The sequence below is a fragment of the Somniosus microcephalus genome, chromosome 1 (assembly GCF_052327205.1).
Source record: "Somniosus microcephalus isolate GS21.2 chromosome 1, FLI_Smic_1.0, whole genome shotgun sequence".
NCBI classification, from domain to species: Eukaryota; Metazoa; Chordata; class Chondrichthyes; order Squaliformes; family Somniosidae; genus Somniosus; species Somniosus microcephalus.
The window spans coordinates 103,124,168-103,144,185 of NC_140987.1; the positions used below are offsets into that span (position 1 = coordinate 103,124,168).

The following is a 20,018-nucleotide window of genomic DNA, read 5'->3' on the forward strand; positions in this document are numbered from 1 at the left end:
GAACCTCCCTGCATGCTGAGACTCTCTCCGTAAGCATATGGAAAGAGTCATGGGAGAGCCAGGGTGCAGCCCTGCAGCTCTGTGCAGTGCTTGTCCGTGTTTGCAGCACCTCAATGCTGTAGCACACTGACAGCACAAATGTCAAAATCAATTTGCGCATGGTCCCTTTAAGGAAACTGGCTGATGACGTGTCATCAAATGACGTCATCAGACCCCCTTCCTTCAGTTGGCCGGCAAACATGCTGGGCGGGCTTAACAAGCCCAATCAGGGGAAAATCATTTTTTTAGACAGCGGGCTGAAGCCGGCAGCAAGGCTGGGTCCTGCCACCGACGTTGCCTGCCACGGACCTGCCGAGGTTGGTAAAATCCAGCCTTTTTTGCCTGCTGCTGTTCATACCATGCTATGTGGCAGCAGCATATTTATATGGTGATTCCATTATGTCATCATTCACAATCTATTATCTTCATAGGAGAACGTATGAGGAAAGACAATGTAAAATAAATGGTACAATCTTAAAGGTCCAGAGGTGGTGGGACAAGTTGATACGGGATCCTTGGTTTTATAAAGAGGCATAGAGTACAAAAGCAAGGAAGTTATGCTAAACCTTTATAAAACACTGGTTAGGCCTCAGCTTAAGTATTCTGGGCACCACATTTTAGGAAGGATGTCAAGACCTTGGCGATGGTACAGAGGATATTTACTAGAATGATACCAAGGTTGAGGGACTTAAGTTATGCAGAGAGACTAGAGACACTGAGATTGTTTTCTTTAGAGTAGAGAAGATTAAGAGGAGATTTAATAGAGGTGTTAAAATTATGGGGAGGGTGTGATGGAGTAAATAAGGAGAAACTGTTTTCAGTGGAGGAGGGTCGGTAACCAGAGAACACAGATTTAAGATAACTCACAAAAGAACCAGAGGGGAGATAGAATCGTGCAGCACAGCAGGAGGCCATTTGGCCCATCACGCCTGTGCCGGCTCTCTGAACGAGTTATCTAATTAGTCCCACTTCCCTAATCTTTTCCCATAGCCCTGCAAATCTTTCCTTTATAAGTAGAGATCCAATTCCCTTTTTAAAGTTTCTATTATATCTTCTTTCATCACACTTTCAGGCAATGCATTCCAGATGAGGAGATTTTTTTAATGCAGTGAGTTAAGATCTGGCCCCTTTGCATCCTTGCCCAGCTGTTCTACCTAGACCTGACAACGATGCATCATTATCACTAGACCACACTTGGAGTACTGTGAACAGTTCTGGTCCCCATATTATAAAAAGGATGTAGAGGCACTGGAGAAGGTGCAAAAGGGATTTTCTATATTATACCAGAACTGAGAGGTTTGAACAGGCTGGAGCTCTTTTCTTTAGAACAGAGAAGACTGAGGGGTGACCTGATAGAGGTATTTAAGATTATGAAAGGGTTTGATAGAGTAGATGAAGAGAAGATGTTTCCACTTGCGGGTGAGACCAGAACTAGGGTCCATAAATATAAGATAGTTACTAATAGATCCAATAGGGAATTCAGGATAAACTTCTTCACACAGGGAGTGGTTAGAATGTGGAACTCGCACCACAGGGAGTAGTTGAGGCGAATAGCATAGATGCATTCAGGGGGAAGCTAGATAAGCACATGAGGGAGAAAGGAATAGAAGGATATGTTGATTGGGTTAGATAAAGTAGAGTGGGAGGAGGCTCATGTGGAGCATAAACACCGGCACGGACCTGTTTGGCTGAATGGCCTGTTTCTGTGCTGTAACTACTTTGTAATTATTACACACTCCATTAATCTGATGTCTAAATGTATAACTTTCATTACCCAGTTAGATAGAAATTGAGAAGTGTGTGCCAGTAGGGAATGTTCACTAGAAAAGTCCTATTTCTCAGTTTTCATTTTGAAACTGCTTTTGGTTTCGAGGTAATGGTGAGTATAAAGTGACAGGAAGAAATTCATTTTTATTTTAGTAATACCCAAAAGCCATCACGGAATTGTTTTTGCTAACCAGCCAAGAAAAAAGCTGGTTCTTTTTCTTTTTATAAAAGGCAAAGGGTGAGAGATCGTAATCTTAAGGGATTATGTTTAAAGGTCATGGTGAAGTTTATTGACAGCGTCTGTGCCACGATGCGACGAATGAAATGCAATGGGTGTGCACACCGGAACACAGCACAAGATGAGGAGATTTAGTGAAGTTGAGAAGTTTAAGGGGATATCCAATAGCTTTGTTCAAAATTATGGAAGTGTTTGAGAGGGTAAATAGTTATTTCCACTGGTCATAACCTGCAGAATTGGCACCAAAGGGGAAAAATACTAGAAGCGAAAAGGGAGACATTTACATGCAAAGGGTGATTAGAATATGGAATACATTACCACAAGTGGCAGTTAAAGCTGATTCAGTCACAGGTGTTTAAGAGAGAATTAGATAAATGCTGAAAAAATTATTAAAACAGTACAAGGAAAGAACAGGGAAATGGGAGAATATGTAGCTCCAATGTAGAACTGGTGCAGGCAGATGAGTTGAAATGAAATCCTTCTGTGCTTTAATTTCTGTGATTTTATGCGGATACAGTGTTCTTTAACATGCTCATTAACCACAGCATTTACCAATTATATGGTTTGTTAATATAATTAGCCACTCTGAAATAACGTCGTACTTATAATTATTGTAATTACAAGCTTCTACAAATATGTAATCCCTCTTAGTTCTTAAATGTTTGTAAGCTATTACTTTATGTGCTGCATATTTTGTTTAGTTGCATCTGCACTACTGTGGGTTTTACTTTCTAACCTTTTCTAAAGGGGGCGATTCATGCTGAGGTACAATTCCACAGGTAACATCGAAACCTCGAAGATAGGAGCAGGAGTCGGCCATTCGGCCCCTCGAGCCTGCTCCGCCATTCAATGCGATCATGGCTGATCATCCAAACTCAGTACCTGGTCCCTGCTTTCTCCCCGTACCCCTTGATCCCTTTAGCCTTAAGAAATATATCCAGGTAATCATGCAATACTTTGGAAAACATGACTATTCTTCATGTGTGAGCCTCAACACTGAGTGTTGGCAAGTTGTTCAACTTTGGGAGGCATTGCAGGTGAACCTGATTGTACCCTTACCTGATGTCATCCAGTATAGGTACTGAGGCCTGAGCAGTGGTCCACAGCTGCCCCTGTTGAATTCAACAGTACCGATCAGGGATTGAACCTGAGACCCTGTAGCTTTGTACCATACCACTATGTAAGCTATCATATTGCACATTACAGATGTAGATTAGCTACGGCCAATTCATCATAAGGTGCTCAATGTCCTACATAATTTTGACTGGAGTCATACCTACCACAAAGGAAGATGACTGGTTGTTGGAGGCCAATCATCTCAGCCCCACGACATTGTTGCAGGAGTTCCTAAGCCCAACCAACTTTAGTTGCTTCATCATTGACCTTCCCACCATCATAACGTCAGAAGTGGGGATGTTCGCTGATGATCGCACAGTGTTCAGTTCCATTTACAATTCCTCAGATAATGAAGCAGTCCGTACCCGCATGCAGCAAGACCAGGACAACATTCAGGCTTGGGCTGGTAAGTGGCAAGTAACATTCACGCCACACAAGTGCCAGGCAATGTGTGTCTCCAACAAGCGAAAGTCCAACCACCTCCCCTTGACATTCAATGACATTACCATCATCGAATTCCCCCACCAACAATATCTTGGGGGGTCACCATTGACGAGAAACTTAAACTGGACCAGCCACATAAATACTATTGCTACAAGAGCAGGTCAGAGGCTGGGTATTTTGCGGTGAGTGACTCACCTCCTGACACAGTCATGAGTGTGATGGAACACTCTCTGCTTGCCTGGATGAGTGCAGCTCCAAAAACACTCAAGAAGCTCGACACCATCCAGGACAAAGCAGCCCGCTTGATTGGCACTCCATCCACCGCCTTAAACATTCACTCCCTCCACCACCGGTGTACCATGGCTGCAGCATGTACCATCTACAAGATGCACTGCAGCAACTTGCCAAGGCTTCTTTGACAGCACCTCCCAAACTCGTGACCTCTACCACCTAGAAGGACAAGGGCAGCAGGTGCATGGGAACACCACCACCTCCAAGTTCCCCTCCAAGTCACTTGGAAATATATTGCCGTTCCTTCATCGTCGCTGGGTTAAAATCTTGGCACTCCCTACCTAACATCACTGTGGGAGTACCTTCACCACAGGGACTACGAGTACCTTCACCACAGGGACTACAGCAGTTCAAGAAGACAGTTCACCACCACCTTCTCGAGGGCAGTTAGGGATGGACAGTAAATGCTGGCCTTGGTAGCGACGCCCACATCCCGTGAATGAATAAATAATTTGTTTTTTTTTAAAGTTGGTATGACGATAACTAAATATGAGTATATGAAAAAAGGAAAAAAGTGGATATTAAGGCCATCCCTGTTAAAAATAGGGAATACTTTGTATTTAAGAAGGAAAGTGTGTTATTTGTGTAAATGTTGCCTTCATTTTAGGAGTATGGAGGAGAAATTTCCCTCTGGGTTAATGTAATATTCTAATACAGTACTTCAATTTGTTAATTCTTTACTTTTTCATTCATGTAAAGTTGAATGTTCTTTTAACATAATGTAATTTTGAAAATTTTCAGGGTTACCAAAGGCTGCTGTAATCACACAGCTACAGTCCTTGAGGGCTAGTGCTGGCTTTTGGATATTTGGAGTCACCAAGGATGATGTCATCTATGTTTCACTTCCTCTATATCATGGCGCAGCCTCACTCTTAGGCATCTGTGGCTGCATCGAGATAGGTATGCTTGTTTCTTAAGTATGTCAAATGCTAAACTACTGCTTTAATAAAGGAGAAGTACTGTCATAAAGCCGTTCCTTCACTACTGTAAAACTGCTGATCTTTACTCATGTTTATTTGGCGCAGTTGATAACATTAGCCTCTGGGTCATAGGCTTTACGGTCTAGTCCTAAACCAGAGTATATGCTCATAATCTTGGTTGACATTCCAATACAGAACTGAATTATAGGTGGCACTCTCTTTTGGAGGAGGTGTTAAACCAAGACACTGCCTACTTATTCTAATGGTTCAGATAAATGTTAAAGACCCAGGGCTAAAAATTGAGTAGCGCCCCAATTGGGGCGCTAACTTCGCCGGGGCGCTAAAAGTAGCGCCCCGGAAAAATTAACGTCCCCGCGCCGGAAATTGAGTGGTTGTGCCCCAAGAGGGAAGCGGGGTGCTACTGGAAGCGCCCCGCATCTTGGGGCGCTGTGAGTCAATATTGCGGCGTTAAGTGCCGCAGCGCCACACGCTGCGGCACGTCGCGCCGCGATATTGCATGCCGACCTCCCCTTCTTAAAGGGGAGGGGCCTTGTGCAGCACGGCCTGGGGCCCAGCTGGGCCCCCGGGGATCGGGAGTGCAGGCAAAAGAGCCCAGCACTCAAGAGAAGTGCCGGGCTCTTGGAGCGCAGCCAGCACTTCGCGGGGGGGGGGGGGTGTTTCAGGAGGTCTGGGACGGGAGCGCAGGCAGGTGCTGGCAGGCGGCCAGCAACAAAAATGGCCGCCCCGCACCTCGCCTTTAAATTGCACCTCCCTGGCCGCAGGTACGCCCCCCCTGACCCCGTCGGACATAGCGTCCGGCGGTAAGTCAGGGGGCGCTCCCGAAGATCGTGGCCGGGGCGCTGCGCACACCAATGATATTATCGCCAGTGCCACAGGGCGCTACCGGTTAGCGCCACCACTAACCTCCCGCTGAATTTTGCGGGAGGCGTGGGCAGTGCCGTGCCCGGGTGCTAGTTGCGTTGCATCCCATTAGCGCCCTCTTAAGGCGCTAACGGGAGGCACAACCAACTGAATTTTTCCCCCCCATAGCACTATTGGAGTATGGGGACAAAGCAAGTAAGTGGGATGCTGTAAGTCAAGGATTTTCAAATCTTTGTTTCTGTGGGACCCCTTGCAAATATTGTCACTCTCCCAGGAGTTTTAGGTCCTAACTTCTAAAAGGTAGTTGTGCATCCAAAGGCAGCTCGCTGATTGCCAGCATTCCAATTTTGGGCTGCCTGCCTCACTGGCAGCTAAGGTAATTCTGGGCATGGAGGTTGTATCCTTACCCAGCATCAGTGGATAGCAATTGAGAATGGGAAGCATTAGTTGATTTTTCTTTTATTCCCCTCTATAGCTTGTTGGCAGTGAAACCAATTTAGAACCTTCAGCGTTACTCTGACTGAGATCAATTAATTCAACATAGATCAGAGATAAAATATTAGACCCTCCTGGTCTCTCCATTTCAGCAGAGACAGAAACTGTGAACCCTCCTGAGTAATCATTGAATAATGATTACAAGGGCAAGGTACTAGAGGCCATTGAACCATATGCCAACAAGGATTGAACACTTTCAGGAGAAGAGGGAAGAGGAGAAAGTTAGTGAGGTGAAAGAAAGAATAAGTAAATTATGATCTGAAATACAACCAGAAATACTGTAAATAAGAAGCAAATCCTTGAACATCTGAAAAGAGAAGAGAAACATAGAAGATAGGAGCAGGAGTAGGCCATTCGGCCCCTCGAGCCTGTTCTGCCATTTAATAAGATCATAGCTGATCATCCAAATTCAGTACCCTGTCCCTGCTTTCTCCCCATATCCCTTGATCCCTTTAGCCTTAAGAAATATATCTAACTCCTTCTTGAATATATTTAATAAGTTGGCCTCAACTGCCTTATGTGGTAGAGAATTCCACAGGTTTACCGCTCTCTGGGAGAAGAAATTCCTCCTCATCTCAGTCCTAAATGGCTTACCCCTTATCCTTAGACTGTGACCCCTGGTCCTGGACTCCCCTGCCATCGGGAACATCCTTCCTGCATCTAGTCTGTCTAGTCCTGCTGGAATTAAGAGACTGGTTAACATTTTGGATTGTCTGGGCTGGATTTTACCAACATCGGCGGGTCCGTGGCGGATGACGTGGGTGATGGGTCCCAGCCTCGCTGCTGGCTCCAGTCCGCTGTCTAAAATGATTTTCCCTGATTGGGCTTGTTAAGCTCGCCAGCGTGTTTACCAGCCAATTGAAGGAAGCGGGTCTGATGACGTCATTTGATGACGTCATCAGCCGGTTTCCTTAAAGGGACCATGTCCAAATTGATTTTGACATTTGTGCTGTCAGTGTTCTACCGCATTGAGGTGCTGCAAACACTGACAAGCACTGCACAGAGGTGCTCTTCTATGACTCCCTCCATATGCTTATAGAGGGAGTCACATCACGCAGGGAGGTTCTCTGCCCTTCCAATAGGCAGAAGAGACCTCACCAGGAGATCAACGCAGCCTGGTTGCACAAGCAGGGATGTTGTCAGGAGGACCAGGCTGCAGTGATGCAAACGTTTCAATGATCTCAGTAGATCACGAAATGTTAGTACAAAGCCACACTCAACCTCATCCTGCTGTACCACTCATCACATTCCCATCACTCTGCCTTCCCTACCTTACTCCTACACATCCATACTCTCACCAACTTACCTTGTACCCCCACCCATCCCTCTCTATCTACATTATCACTTCCCCATCTCACTAGCCACCCCCTCACACTCGCCCTCATCCTAGTGCAATTATACCAACTAACAACTTGGGTGTTTTATGCAATGTTCATGTAAAGCGTCTGTTAATGTGGTGTCAAACATTGAAACCTTTATTTTCAACACTTTGCATTCTTGGACAGATTTGTGTGCACCTTTGGAAGTGGCTTAGTGAGTTACAGTGAATGCTGAGACAGAATGGCACTCCCCGCAATGGTGATGAGTGTAAAAGGAATGACTTGGGCATTGTAGGGATGCTTTACGGTGTTGGTGTGGGGTGGTGCCAACCTGGTGCATCATGTGACAGCCAGGGTGTACAGTGTCAAGTGTAGTAAACCTGGCCATGGTGAGGCCATCCCCGGCCTCCTGGACAGCAATATGATCGGGTGCTGATGCCGTGTCCTGTGCAGCATCAGTTGATTATGGAGAAGGTTGGTGCTGTTGTTGGTGCTGCTGGTGTTGGGGCTGATGGTGGTGGGATTCTGAGGACCAAGGTGAGATAGTTTCAAGGGCACCAATGCTGATGGAATAAATGGCAGGTGAAGTTGAGATGACAGAAGCAGTCTGTCATTGGTGAGCGAGGTTGTTCCAATGAGGTGGCACTGGATAGAGCGTTTGCTACAAACACTTGCAACCTGCATAAAGCTCAATCTGTCTTCCAAATGGAGTAAGCAATAGCTTCTGAGTTTGGAAAGTGAACATCTGTGAGATGGGAGCTTTTATAGCACATTTTCAGCTGTCCAGTAATGAGATAATTCCATGGTGACACAACCCCCGCCCTGCTTACCTGACTTGATTCCCGAGCAGCGTGGATCCCGTGGATGACCTGGTAAGCTCTGAAGGTGAGCTGAAAATAGTTCTTAATGCTCTTAATAAGGTCATAATGACCTGAATTGCCTCCCCAGCTGCTGCATGTCGGGTCTGCTCAGTGCTGACAGACTCGACTTTTGTGAAAGGCGCGTGGCGGTGGGTTGATAGCGGGATCCCAACCTGCTGTTCAAAAACAAAATTTCCCACTCAACCTGCGACCGATCGCATTCGCTGACCCCCCGGAAAATTCCCCCCAGACACTTCATTAGAGTGCAGGGAATTGACAATGGATCTCAACCCCAAAATGTTAATCTATCTTTTCTCTTTCAGGTGCTGAAGAACTTTGTCTTCCAGTATGTTCTGTTTTAAGTTCTCTATGGCTCAATACTGCATTAGTTGGTGCATTTACCCACTGAGCTATCTGACGACCCCAAAAATTACACTGAAATTCTATGGCTATGTCTTATTTCAACCCATCCATGTGTAGTTTCTGTTCTAATACTGACCTATGCCCCTTGTCTTGCAATTGTAATTGTTGTAGAAGCTCAAGATTATTGACAGTACATGAATGGGGGAGCTATTTTCTTGTCACTGTCTGAATGTCTGAAAGGTACATTCTTGTGTTCATTTAGGTGCAACATTGGTGCTAAAGAAGAAATTCTCAGCTAGCCAGTTCTGGAATGACTGTCGAAAGTATAATGTTACATGTTTCCAGTACATTGGAGAACTCTGCCGCTACTTGTGTAATCAGCCAAAGGTAATACTTTTGCGATAGATCTCTTTCCTTTCCATGATTTTAAGAAGTGTTACAAAGACTGTTTCAGTTCAAAAAGTGACGCGGGCAAGAGGAAGCAGCTGATTGGGTGAGTACGGCCAGGTGAGTATTTATACTACTCTATAGTTTGACAGTTAAGATTAATAGTTTATAAAATTTAGAAGGTCTTGATTTTTGTGGTTATAGTTTCTAAGGTCTCTGTTGTGTATCAGGGAGTGTTAGTAACCAAGGGCCCTTGAGTATATCATTTAATTGTAGTGTAATTAGTGGTATTGATTTGATTTAAATTAATTTAAATTAATTAAAGGGTAATTCATGGCAGGACAGCTCGGCTCTATGGCATGCTCCTCCTGCGCTATGTGGGAAATCAGGGACACTTCCTATATTCCTGACGACCATGTGTGCGGGAAGTGTATCCAGCTGCAGCTACTGGCAGACCGCATTGCGGCGCTGGAGCTGCGAATGGATACATACTGGAGCATTTGCGATGCTGAGGACATCGTGGATAGCACGTTTAGGGAGTTGGTCACACCGCAGGTAAAGGCTGCACAGGCAGGAAGGGAATGGGTGACCACCAGGCAGAGTAGTAGGCGTAGGCAGGTAGTGTAGGGGTCCCCTGTGGCCAGCCCCCTCTCAAACAGATATACCACTGTGGATATCGGGGGAAGGCAGCAGCAGCCAACTTCCGCTGCACAGGACGGGAGGGAAAAGACTGGGCGAGCTATAGTGATAGGGGATTCTGTTGTAAGGGGAATAGATAGGCGTTTCTGCGGCCGCAAACGAGACTCCACAATGGTATGTTGCCTCCCTGGTGCAAGGGTCAAGGATGTCTTGGGGCGGCTGCAGGGCATTCTGGAGGGGGAGGGTGAACAACCAGTTGTCGTGGTGCATATAGGTACCAACGATATAGGTAAAAAACGGGATGAGGTCCTAAAAGCTGAATATAGGGAGTTAGGAGGTAAATTTAAAAATAGGACCTCAAAGGTAGTAATCTCAGGATTGCTACCAGTGCCATGTGCTAGTCAGAGTAAACATAGAAACATAGAAGATAGGAGCAGGAGTAGGCCATTCGGCCCTTCGAGCCTGCTCCGCCATTCAATGAGATCATGGCTGATCATCCAAATTCAGTACCCTGTCCCTGCCTTCTCCCCATATCCCTTGATCCCTTTAGCCTTAAGAAATATATCCAACTCCTTCTTGAATATATTTAATGAACTGGCCTCCACCACCCTCTGTGGCAGAGAATTCCACAGGTTCACCACTCTCTGGGTGAAGAAATTCCTCCTCATTTCTGTCCTAAATGGCTTACCCCTTATCCTTAGACTATGACCCCTGGTTCTGGACTCCCCGGCCATCGGAAACATCCTGCATCTAGTTTGTCCAGGCCTGACAGAATTTTATAGGTTTCGATGAGATCCCCTCTCATTCTTCTAAACTCCAGTGAGTATAAGCCCAATCGACCCAATCTCTCCTCATACGTCATTCCTGCCATCCCAGGTATCAGCCTGGTGAATCTTCGCTGCACTCCTTCCATGGCAAGAACGTCCTTCCTCAGATAAGGCGACCAAAACTGCACACAATACTCAAGGTGTGGTCTCACCAAGGCCCTGTACAACTGCAGCAAGACATCCTTGTTCCTGTACTCGAACCCTTTTGCTACGAAGGCCAACATACCATTTGCCTTCTTAACCGCCTGCTGCACCTGCATGCTTACCTTCAGCGACTGGTGCACAAGAACACCCAGGTCTCTTTGCACTTCCCCTTCTCCCAATCTATTGCCATTCAAATAATAATCTGCCTTCCTGTTTTTGCCACCAAAGCGGATAACCTCACATTTATCCACATTATAGTGCATTTGCCATGTTTCTGCCCAATCACCCAACCTGTCCAAATCGTACTGGAGTTTCACGACATCCTCCTCACAGCATACCCTCCCACCCAGCTTTGTGTCGTCTGCAAATTTGGAGATGTTACATCCAATTCCCTCGTCCAGATCATTAATGTGTATTGTGAACAGCTAGGGTCCGAGGACCGATCCCTGCGGTACCCCACTAGTCACTGCCTGCCACTCGGAAAATGACCCGTTTATTCCAACTCTCTGTTTTCTATCCGCCAACCAGTTCTCTGTCCAAGTCAATACCTTGCCCCCAATCCTATGTATCTTAATTTTGCACGCTAATCTCTTATGCGGGACCTTATCAAAAGCCTTCTGAAAGTCCAAATACACCACATCCACTGGTTCTCCCTTATCTATTTTACCAGTTACATCCTCAAAAATTTCCAGTAGATTACTCAAGCACGATTTACCTTTCGTAAATCCATGTTGACTTTGTCCGATCCTGTCACTGCTTTCCAAGTGCTCTGCTATTACATCTTTTATAATGGAGTCTAGAATTTTCCCCACTACTGATGTCAGGCTTACCGGTCTATAATTCCCCGCTTTTTCTCTACCACCTTTTTTGAATAGTGGGGTAACATTAGCTACCCTGCAATCCATGGGTACTGTTCCAGAGTCTATCGAGTTCTGGAAGATGACCAGCAATGCATCTACTGTTTCTAGGGCCACTTCCTTAAGTACCCTAGGATGTAGATTATCAGGCCCTGGGGATTTATTGGCCTCCAGTCCCATCAATTTTCCTAACACCATTTCCCTACAAATACTGATTTCTTTCAGTTCCACCCTTTCATCAGACCCTATGTTACCCGGCATCTCTGGGAGGTTATTTGTGTCCTCCTTTGTGAAGACAGAACCAAAGTATGTATTTAGTTGGTCTGCCATTTCTTTGTTCCCCATTATAAATTCCCCTGATTCTGACTGCAAGGGACCTACGCTTGACTTCACCAATCTTTTTCTCTTCACATATCTATAAAGTAGAAATAGAAGGATATTTCAGATGAATACGTGGCTAGAGGAATGGTGCAAGGGGGAGGGATTCAAATTCCTAGGATATTGGAACCGGTTCTGGGGGAGGTGGGACCAGTACAAACTGGATGATTTGCACCTGGGCGGAACCGAGACCGATGTCCTAGGGGGAATTTTTGCTAGTGCTGTTGGGGAGGGTTTAAACTAAAATGACAGGGGGTTGGGAACCTATGCAGGGAGACAGAGGAAAGGGAAGCAAGGATAGAAACAGAAGACAGGAAGGAGAAAAGCAAAAGTGGAAGGCAGAGAAATCAAGGGTGTAAATCAAACAGGGCTACAGTAAATAATATTTCTAAAAGGACTAAGAGTGTTGATAAAACAAGCCTGAAGGCTTTGTGTCTTAATGCGAGGAGCAAGGCGGATGAATTAGCTGTGCAAATAGATGTAAACGGATTAAATGTAATTGGAATTACGGAGACATGGCTCCAGGGTGACCAAGGCTGGGAATTCAACATCCAGGGGTATTCAATATTCAGGAAGGACAGGCAAAAAGGAAAAGGAGGTGGGGTAGCATTGCTGGTTAAAGAGGAGATTAACACAATAGTAAGGAAGGATATTAGCTCTGATGATATGGAATCTGCATGGGTAGAGCTGAAAAATACCAAGGGGCAGAAAACGTTAGTGGGAGTGGTATATAGACCCCCAAACAGTAATGCGGAGGTTGGGGATGGCATTACAAGGGAAATTAGAGAAGCGTGCATAAGGGCACAGCAGTTATCATGGGTGACTTTAATCTACATATAGATTGGGCTAACCAAATTAGTAACAATACTGTGGAGGAGGAATTCCTGGAGTGTATACGGGATGGTTTCCTGGACCAATATGTCGAAGAACCAACTAGAGATCAGGCCATCTTAGACTGGGTATTATGTAATGAGAAAGGATTAATTAGCAATGTTGTTGTGCGAGGCCCCTTGGGGAGGAGCGATCATGATATGATCGAATTCTTCATTAAGATGGAGAGTGAAGTAGTTGACTCGGGGACTAGGTTCCTGAATTTAAATAAAGGAAACTACGATGGTATGAGGCGCGAGTTGGCTAGGATAGATTGGGGAACGTTACTTAAAGGGTTGACAGTGGATAGGCAATGGCAAACATTTAAAGATCGCATGGATGAACTACAGAATTTGTTCATCCCTGTTTGGCATAAAAATAAAACAAAAAAGGTGACTCAACCATGGTTAACAAGGGAAATTAGGGATAGCATAAGATCCAAGGAGAGGACATATAAATTGGCCAGAAAAAGCAGCAAACCTGAGGATTGGGAGTAGTTTAGGATTCAGCAAAGGAGGACAAAGGGATTAATAGGGGGAAAATAGAATATGAGAGTAAGCTTTCAGGGAACATAAAAACTGACTGTAAAAGCTTCTATAGATATGTGAAGAGAAAAAAATTGGTGAAGTCAAGCGTAGGTCCCTTGCAGTCAGAATCAAGGGAATTTATAATGGGGAACAAAGAAATGGCAGTCCAATTAAATGCATACTTTGGTTCTGTCTTCACAAAGGAGGACACAAATAACCTTCCAGAGATTTCGGGGAACATAAGGTCTAATGAGAGGGAGGAATTGAATGAAATCAGTATTTGTAGGGAAATGGTGTTAGGGAAATTGACTGGATTGAAGGCCGATAAATCCCCAGGGCCCGATAATCTACATCCTAGGGTACTTAAGGAAGTGGCCCTAGAAATAGTAGATGCATTGCTGGTCATCTTCCAAAATTCTATAGACTCTGGAGTAGATCCCATGGATTGGAGGGTAGCTAATGTAACCCCACTATTTAAAAAAGGTTGTAGAGAGAAAACGGGGAATTATAGACCGGTAAGCCTGACATCGGTAGTGGGGAAAATGCTAGAGTCCATTATAAAAATGTAATAGCAGAGCACTTGGAAAGCAGTGACAGGATTGGACAAAGTCAACATGGATTTACAAAAGGTAAATCATGCTTGACTAATCTACTGGAATTTTTTGAGGATGTAACTGGTAGAATAGATAAGGGAGAACCAGTGGATGTGGTGTATTTGGACTTTCAGAAGGCTTTCGATAAGGTCCTGCACAAGAGATTAGCATGCAAAGTTAAAGCACATGGGATTTGGTGTAAGGTACTGACTTGGATAGAGAACTGATTGGCAGACAGGAAGCAAAGAGTTGGAATAAACGGGTCTTTTTCCGAGTGGCAGGCAGTGACTAGTGGGGTACTGCAGGGATCGGTGCTAGGACCCCAGCTATTCACAATATATATTAATGATCTAGACGAGGGAGCTAGATATAATATCTCCAAGTTTGCAGATGACACAAAGCGTGTGTGCTGTGAGGAGGATGCAGAGAAGCTTCAGTATGATTTGGACAGGTTGGGTGCAGATGCAGTATAATGTGGATAAATGCGAGGTTATCCACTTTGGTGGCAAAAACAGGAAGACAGATTATTATCTGAACGGCAATAGATTGTGAAAAGGGGAAGTGCAACGAGACCTGGGTGTCCTTGTGCACCAGTCGCTGAAGGTAAGCATGCAGGTGCAGCAGGCAGTTAAGAAGGCAAATGGTATGTTGGCCTTCATTGCGAGAGGATTCGAGTACAGGAGCAAGGATGTCTTGCTGCAGTTGTACAGGGCCTTGGTGAGACCACACCTTGGGTATTGTGTGCAGTTTTGGTCGCCTTATCTGAGGAAGGATGTTCTTGCCATGGAGGGAGTGCAGCGAAGATTCACCAGACTGATACCTGGGATGGCAGGAATGACGTATGAAGAGATTGAGTCGATCAGGCTTATATTCGCTAGAGTTTAGAAGAATGAGAGGGAATCTCATTGAAACTTATAAAATTCTAACAGGACTAGACAGACTAGATGCAGGAAGGATGTTCCCTTTGGCGGGGGAGTCCAGAACCAGGGGTCACAGTCTAAGGATAAGGGGTAAGCCATTTAGGACTGAGATGAGGAGGAATTTCTTCACCCAGAGAGTGGTGAACCTGTGGAATTCTCTACCACAGAAGGCAGTTGAGGCCAGCTTATTAAATATATTCAAGAAGGAGTTAGATATATTTCTTAAGGCTAAAGGGATCAAGGGATATGGGGAGAAAGCAGGGGCAGGGTACTGAATTTGGATGATCAGCCATGATCTCATTAAATGGCGGAGCAGGCTCGAGGGGCCGAATGGCCTACTCCTGCTCCTATCTTCTATGTTTCTATGTATGTTGCAGGGAGGAGCGGAAGGGCTAGAGGCATCTCCACTGACTTCATATTTCCCTCTGCCAAAGCAAATCGGAACATGTCTTCTGCTAACTTGGGGACCACAAAACAATTGGGTTTAATTTAACTCTGATTTTGTATAATCGTTTTATTTCTGGCAGCAAACAGGATCTTATTGGCCTAGAAATTCAGCTTCGTAACGCCCGATTTTTTTGGCACTACGGGTGCTGTTTTGTGTCGAAAATGGTGTCCGCGCTTCATGCGCGCACTTCTGGTGCAGGCCGTGCTGGATGCAATTTTGGTAAAGTCGTTTGCGTCAGCGCAGGGAGTGTGCACCGGAAGTATGCACAGTACACAGATCGTGATGTCAGTCAGCGTGCAATGCTGATTTGACGCCAGCGCTGCCATTTTCAACCTCAACGCTGACTTCATATCTCCCTCGCTTTACCTAACGTGTTCAGCAACAGGAAGGACCCTCTACCAGCGATATTTAAAGGGATCATCACCTGCTTTCAGGTTAGTTGCTGATTGATTTCTATCCAAACTCTTGGTGAGTTTGTAGAGGTGTTTCTTGGTTTGGTGTCTTATTTGAAGTTGCTGAAGTCTCAAGGGAGAGGTGTGGCAGGTTACTTCAAGGCTTCTGCTCAGACCAGTTGCTCCCAGACAGGGGTGCTGTAGTTTGTATCCCCCTTGGCCTGTAGCTTGTTGGGGAGATTGAACAGAGGCGACACAGAGGAGGACAAGCTGCTCGAAGAGGGAGGAGGAGGGGGAGAAGGGCTCTCGGCAGGAGGCCATACCCACCCCAGGTCTTCAGGGAGCAATTCTCTTACCTCAACCTCAGTGAGGAACAGTCCATGCAACGTCTCCGCTTCACTAAGGAGATGCTCACTGAAATTGCCACCTGTTGCAGGCAGACCTGCAGCCTCAGAGCAGGGCGAGGACGGCATTGCCAGTGGCTATGAAGGTGAGCATTGCCATGAATGTTTATGCGTCGGGCTCCTTCTGGGCTGGAGCAGGTAACATTTGCAACATCTCACAGTTCGCCGGTTCACCGTTGTATAAGGGAGGTCATTGAGGCTCTGTATGCAAAGAGAGGTGAATACATTTCATTCTCTCTTGCCAGAGAGAAGCAGGCAAAGCGAGCACGCGGCTTCACCAGGATTGCACGTTTCTCCATGGTGCAGGGTGCCATTGACTGCACAATGTTGCTTTGCGGGTGCTGCATGTGAACTCGGAGATGTACCGCAATCGGAAGGGATTCCACTCCCTCATTGTCGAGCTGGTGCGTGACCGTACTCAGCGCATCATGCAAGTCAATGCTTGGTATCCTGGCAGCAGCCATGATGCCTTCATTTTGCAGCAGTCCGCTGTACTATCTGTATTTGACCCACCACAACAAACCAGCGGGTGGCTACTGGGCGAAAAGGGCTATCTGCTGACCACCTAGCTCATGACTCCGATGCGCAACCCAACCACGTGGGAACCATGCATATAATGAAGGCCATGCTGCCACACGGAATGTGATTGAGTAGACCATTGTGATCCTTAAACAACACTTCCGCTGCCTGGTCCGCTCTGGAGGAGCCCTGCAGTACTCACCAGAGTGTGTCTCAAGATTCGTCGTGGTCTGCTGCATGCTGCACAATCTCGCCATCATGAGGGTACAGCCCTTACCACCACGTATATGGCGAAAAGCTGAGGAGGAGGAAGAAGGGAGGAGACAACCAAGACAGAGTCCTTTTTTGGCCGGGCTGCCCATGATCAACTGATCTGACTGTGGTACGAGTGAATGCAACCTCAACTCCTCCATCGGGGTTAGGATATGCAGGTGCACCTGTCCTCCTCCGGTTAGCTGCTGCTGCCTGTGGTTGTGAGCCACCTTCTCCTGCACAAGAGAGTGTGTCCTTGATTGTGATGCAATGTGTTTGGTTGATGCGGCTGTCATGATTGAATAACTGGCAGTGTGTGAAAACTGAGATATGGGTGTGAGGCTTGCAGCAGTGGTAAGTGTGTGAGGGTGAGGTTCAGCATATGAATGTGAGGTATGAGTCTTGATTGATAGAGATTGTTGGTAGGTGAGTGATGGGGGTGTGGTGTATTGCGATCACGTCCGTTTTTGGGGGCAATCGAATTACAGGAAACTTTCTGATATCCGGCACTGACGGGACCGAGCTGGTGCCGCAACATCAAAAGTGCCGGACATACCAGAGTTAACGTTTAAACATACGGAACTGAGAAGCTCCGTGTGAATCAACAAACCCTGTTGCTTAGCAACAGCTTCAAAACAGTCGGCTGCAGCTGCAAGCGTCTGTAGCTGAAGCTGTTGCTATAGCTACAGACCTTGCAGTGCTTGACTGGGGGGAAAAAAAAGCAACGAGAACTAAAAAAAAACATATAGAAAACGGCTCCTGATTTTTGCCGCTAGATCGAGTATTCCGGACACATAACCTCTGGATAAACCAACGTTTCCTGTATTATCCCATTGTGTTTTAATCGGTGACTATTTGCTACTATGCAGGTATTAAGAGGGTTTATACGTACTTTTAAAATGCCATAGCCTGACCCCCTTCTCCCCCACTTGCAATCAAAGGGACATTTCCTCAATCCACAACCCATCTTATTGCATGACAACACATCAGACCTCAGAACCATATTGTTCACAATCTTGGTGTCGTATTTGACCCCGAGATGAGTTTCTGACCAAATATCCACAGCATCACTAATACTGCCTATTTCCACCTCCGTAACATCGCCCGACTCCACCCCTACCTCAGCTCATCTGCTGCTGAAATCCACATCCATACCTTTGTTATCTCTGGACTTGACTATTCCAACACAGTCCTGGCTGACCTCCCATCTTCCACCCTCCATAAACTTAAGCTCATCCAAAACTACTGTCCGAATCCTAACTTCCACCAAGTCCCATTCACCCATCGCCCCTGTGCTCGCTGATCTACATTGGTTCCCAGTTAAACAATGCCTCGATTTTAAAATTCTCGTCCTTGTTTTCAAATCCCTCCATGGCCTCGCCCCTTCTTATCTCTGTAACTTCCTCTAGCCCTATAACCCTCTGAGACCTCTGCGCTCCTCCAATTCTGGCCTCTTGAGCATCCCCAATTTTAATTGCTCCACCATTGACGGCCGTGCCTTCAGCTGCTGGGGCCCTTTCCTCGGAATTTCCCTCCCTAAACCTTTCCGCCTCTCGACCCGTCTTTCTTCCTTTAAGATGCTCCTTAAAGCCTTCCTGTCATTTGCCCTAATATCTCCTTATTTGGCTCGGTGTCAAATTTTGTTTGATAATGCTCCTGTGAAGCGCCTTGGGATGTTTTACTATGTTAAAGGTGCTATATCAATGCAAGTTGTTGTTGTCGTGCGTATTCATGGCAATGCTGTTCCCTGATGCTACAGAGCTCAGATGTTAGAAATATAGAAACATAGAAAAATAGGAGCAGGAGTAGGCCATTCGGAGCCTGCTCCGCCATTCAATATGATCATGGCTGATCCTCTATCTCAATACCATATTCCTGCTTTCTCCCCATACTCCTTGATGCCTTTTGTGTCTAGAAATCTATCTATCTCCTTAAATATATTCAGTGACTTGGCCTCCACAGCCTTCTGTGGTAGAGAATTCCACAGGTTCACCACCCTCTGGGTGAAGAAATTTCTCCTCATCTCAGTCCTAAATGTCCTGCCCCGTATCCTGAGACTGTGACCCCTCGTTCTGGACCCCCCAGCCAGGGGAAACATCCTCCCTGCATCCAGTCAGAATTTTATACGTTTCGATGAGATTCCATCTCATTCTTCTAAACTCTAGTGAATACAGGCCTAGTCGACCCAATCTCTCCTCATACGACAGTCCTGCCATCCCAGGAATCAGTCTGGTGAACCTTTGCTGCACTCCCTCTATGGCAAATATATCCTTTCTTAGGTAAGGAGACCAAAACTGCACAAAGTACTCCAGGTGCGGTCTCACCAAGGCCCTGTATAACTGTAGTAAGACATTCTTGCTCCTGTACTCAAATCCTCTTGCAATGAAGACCAACATACCATTTGCCTTCCTAACTGCTTGCTGCACCTGCATGTTTGCTTTCAGTGACTGGTGTACAAGGACACCCAGGTCCCTTTGTACATCAACATTTCCCAATCTATCACCATTTAAATAATACTCTGCCTTTCTGTTTTTCCTACCAAAGTGGATAACTTCACATTTATCCACATTATACTGCATCTGTATTTGCCCACTCACTCAACTTGTCTAAATCGCCTTGAAGCCTCTTTGCATCCTCCTCACAACTCACAATCCCACCTAGTTTTGTGTCGTCAGCAAACTTGGAAATATTACATTTTGTTTCCTTCATCCAAATCATTGATATATATTGTGAATAGTTGGGGCCCAAGCACTGATCCCTGCAGTACCCCACTAGTCACTGCCTGCCACCCCGAAAAAGACCCATTTATTCCTACTCTGTTTCCTGTCCTGTTAACCAATTTTCAATCCATGCCAGTATATTACCCCCAATCCCATGTGCTTTAATTTTGCACACTAACCTCTTATGTGGGACTTTATCAAAGGCCTTCTGAAAATCCAAATACACCACATCCACACGTTTTCCCTTATCTATTTTACCAGTTACATCCTCAAAAAAAAACTCCAGTAGGTTTGCCAAACACGATTTCCCTTTCATAAATCCATGTTGACTCTGTCTAATCCCATTGATATTTTCTAAGTGTCCTATTATCACATCAGTTTGTTTTGGTTGCCTTTGATGCAACCAA

The 20,018-nt window shown here is 45.7% G+C and overlaps 1 protein-coding gene across 1 annotated transcript in view; it reads left to right on the forward strand.

The window, feature by feature from the left end:
- slc27a6 (solute carrier family 27 member 6) overlaps positions 1 to 20,018 on the forward strand; it is a 119,437-nt gene that overhangs the window by 21,678 nt on the left and 77,741 nt on the right. Inside the window, exons 3-4 of the mRNA XM_085984431.1 lie at positions 4,637 to 4,795; positions 8,997 to 9,121. Of these exons, the coding sequence (XP_085840557.1) occupies positions 4,637 to 4,795; positions 8,997 to 9,121 (284 nt within the window). The remainder of the gene's footprint in view (positions 1 to 4,636; positions 4,796 to 8,996; positions 9,122 to 20,018) is intronic.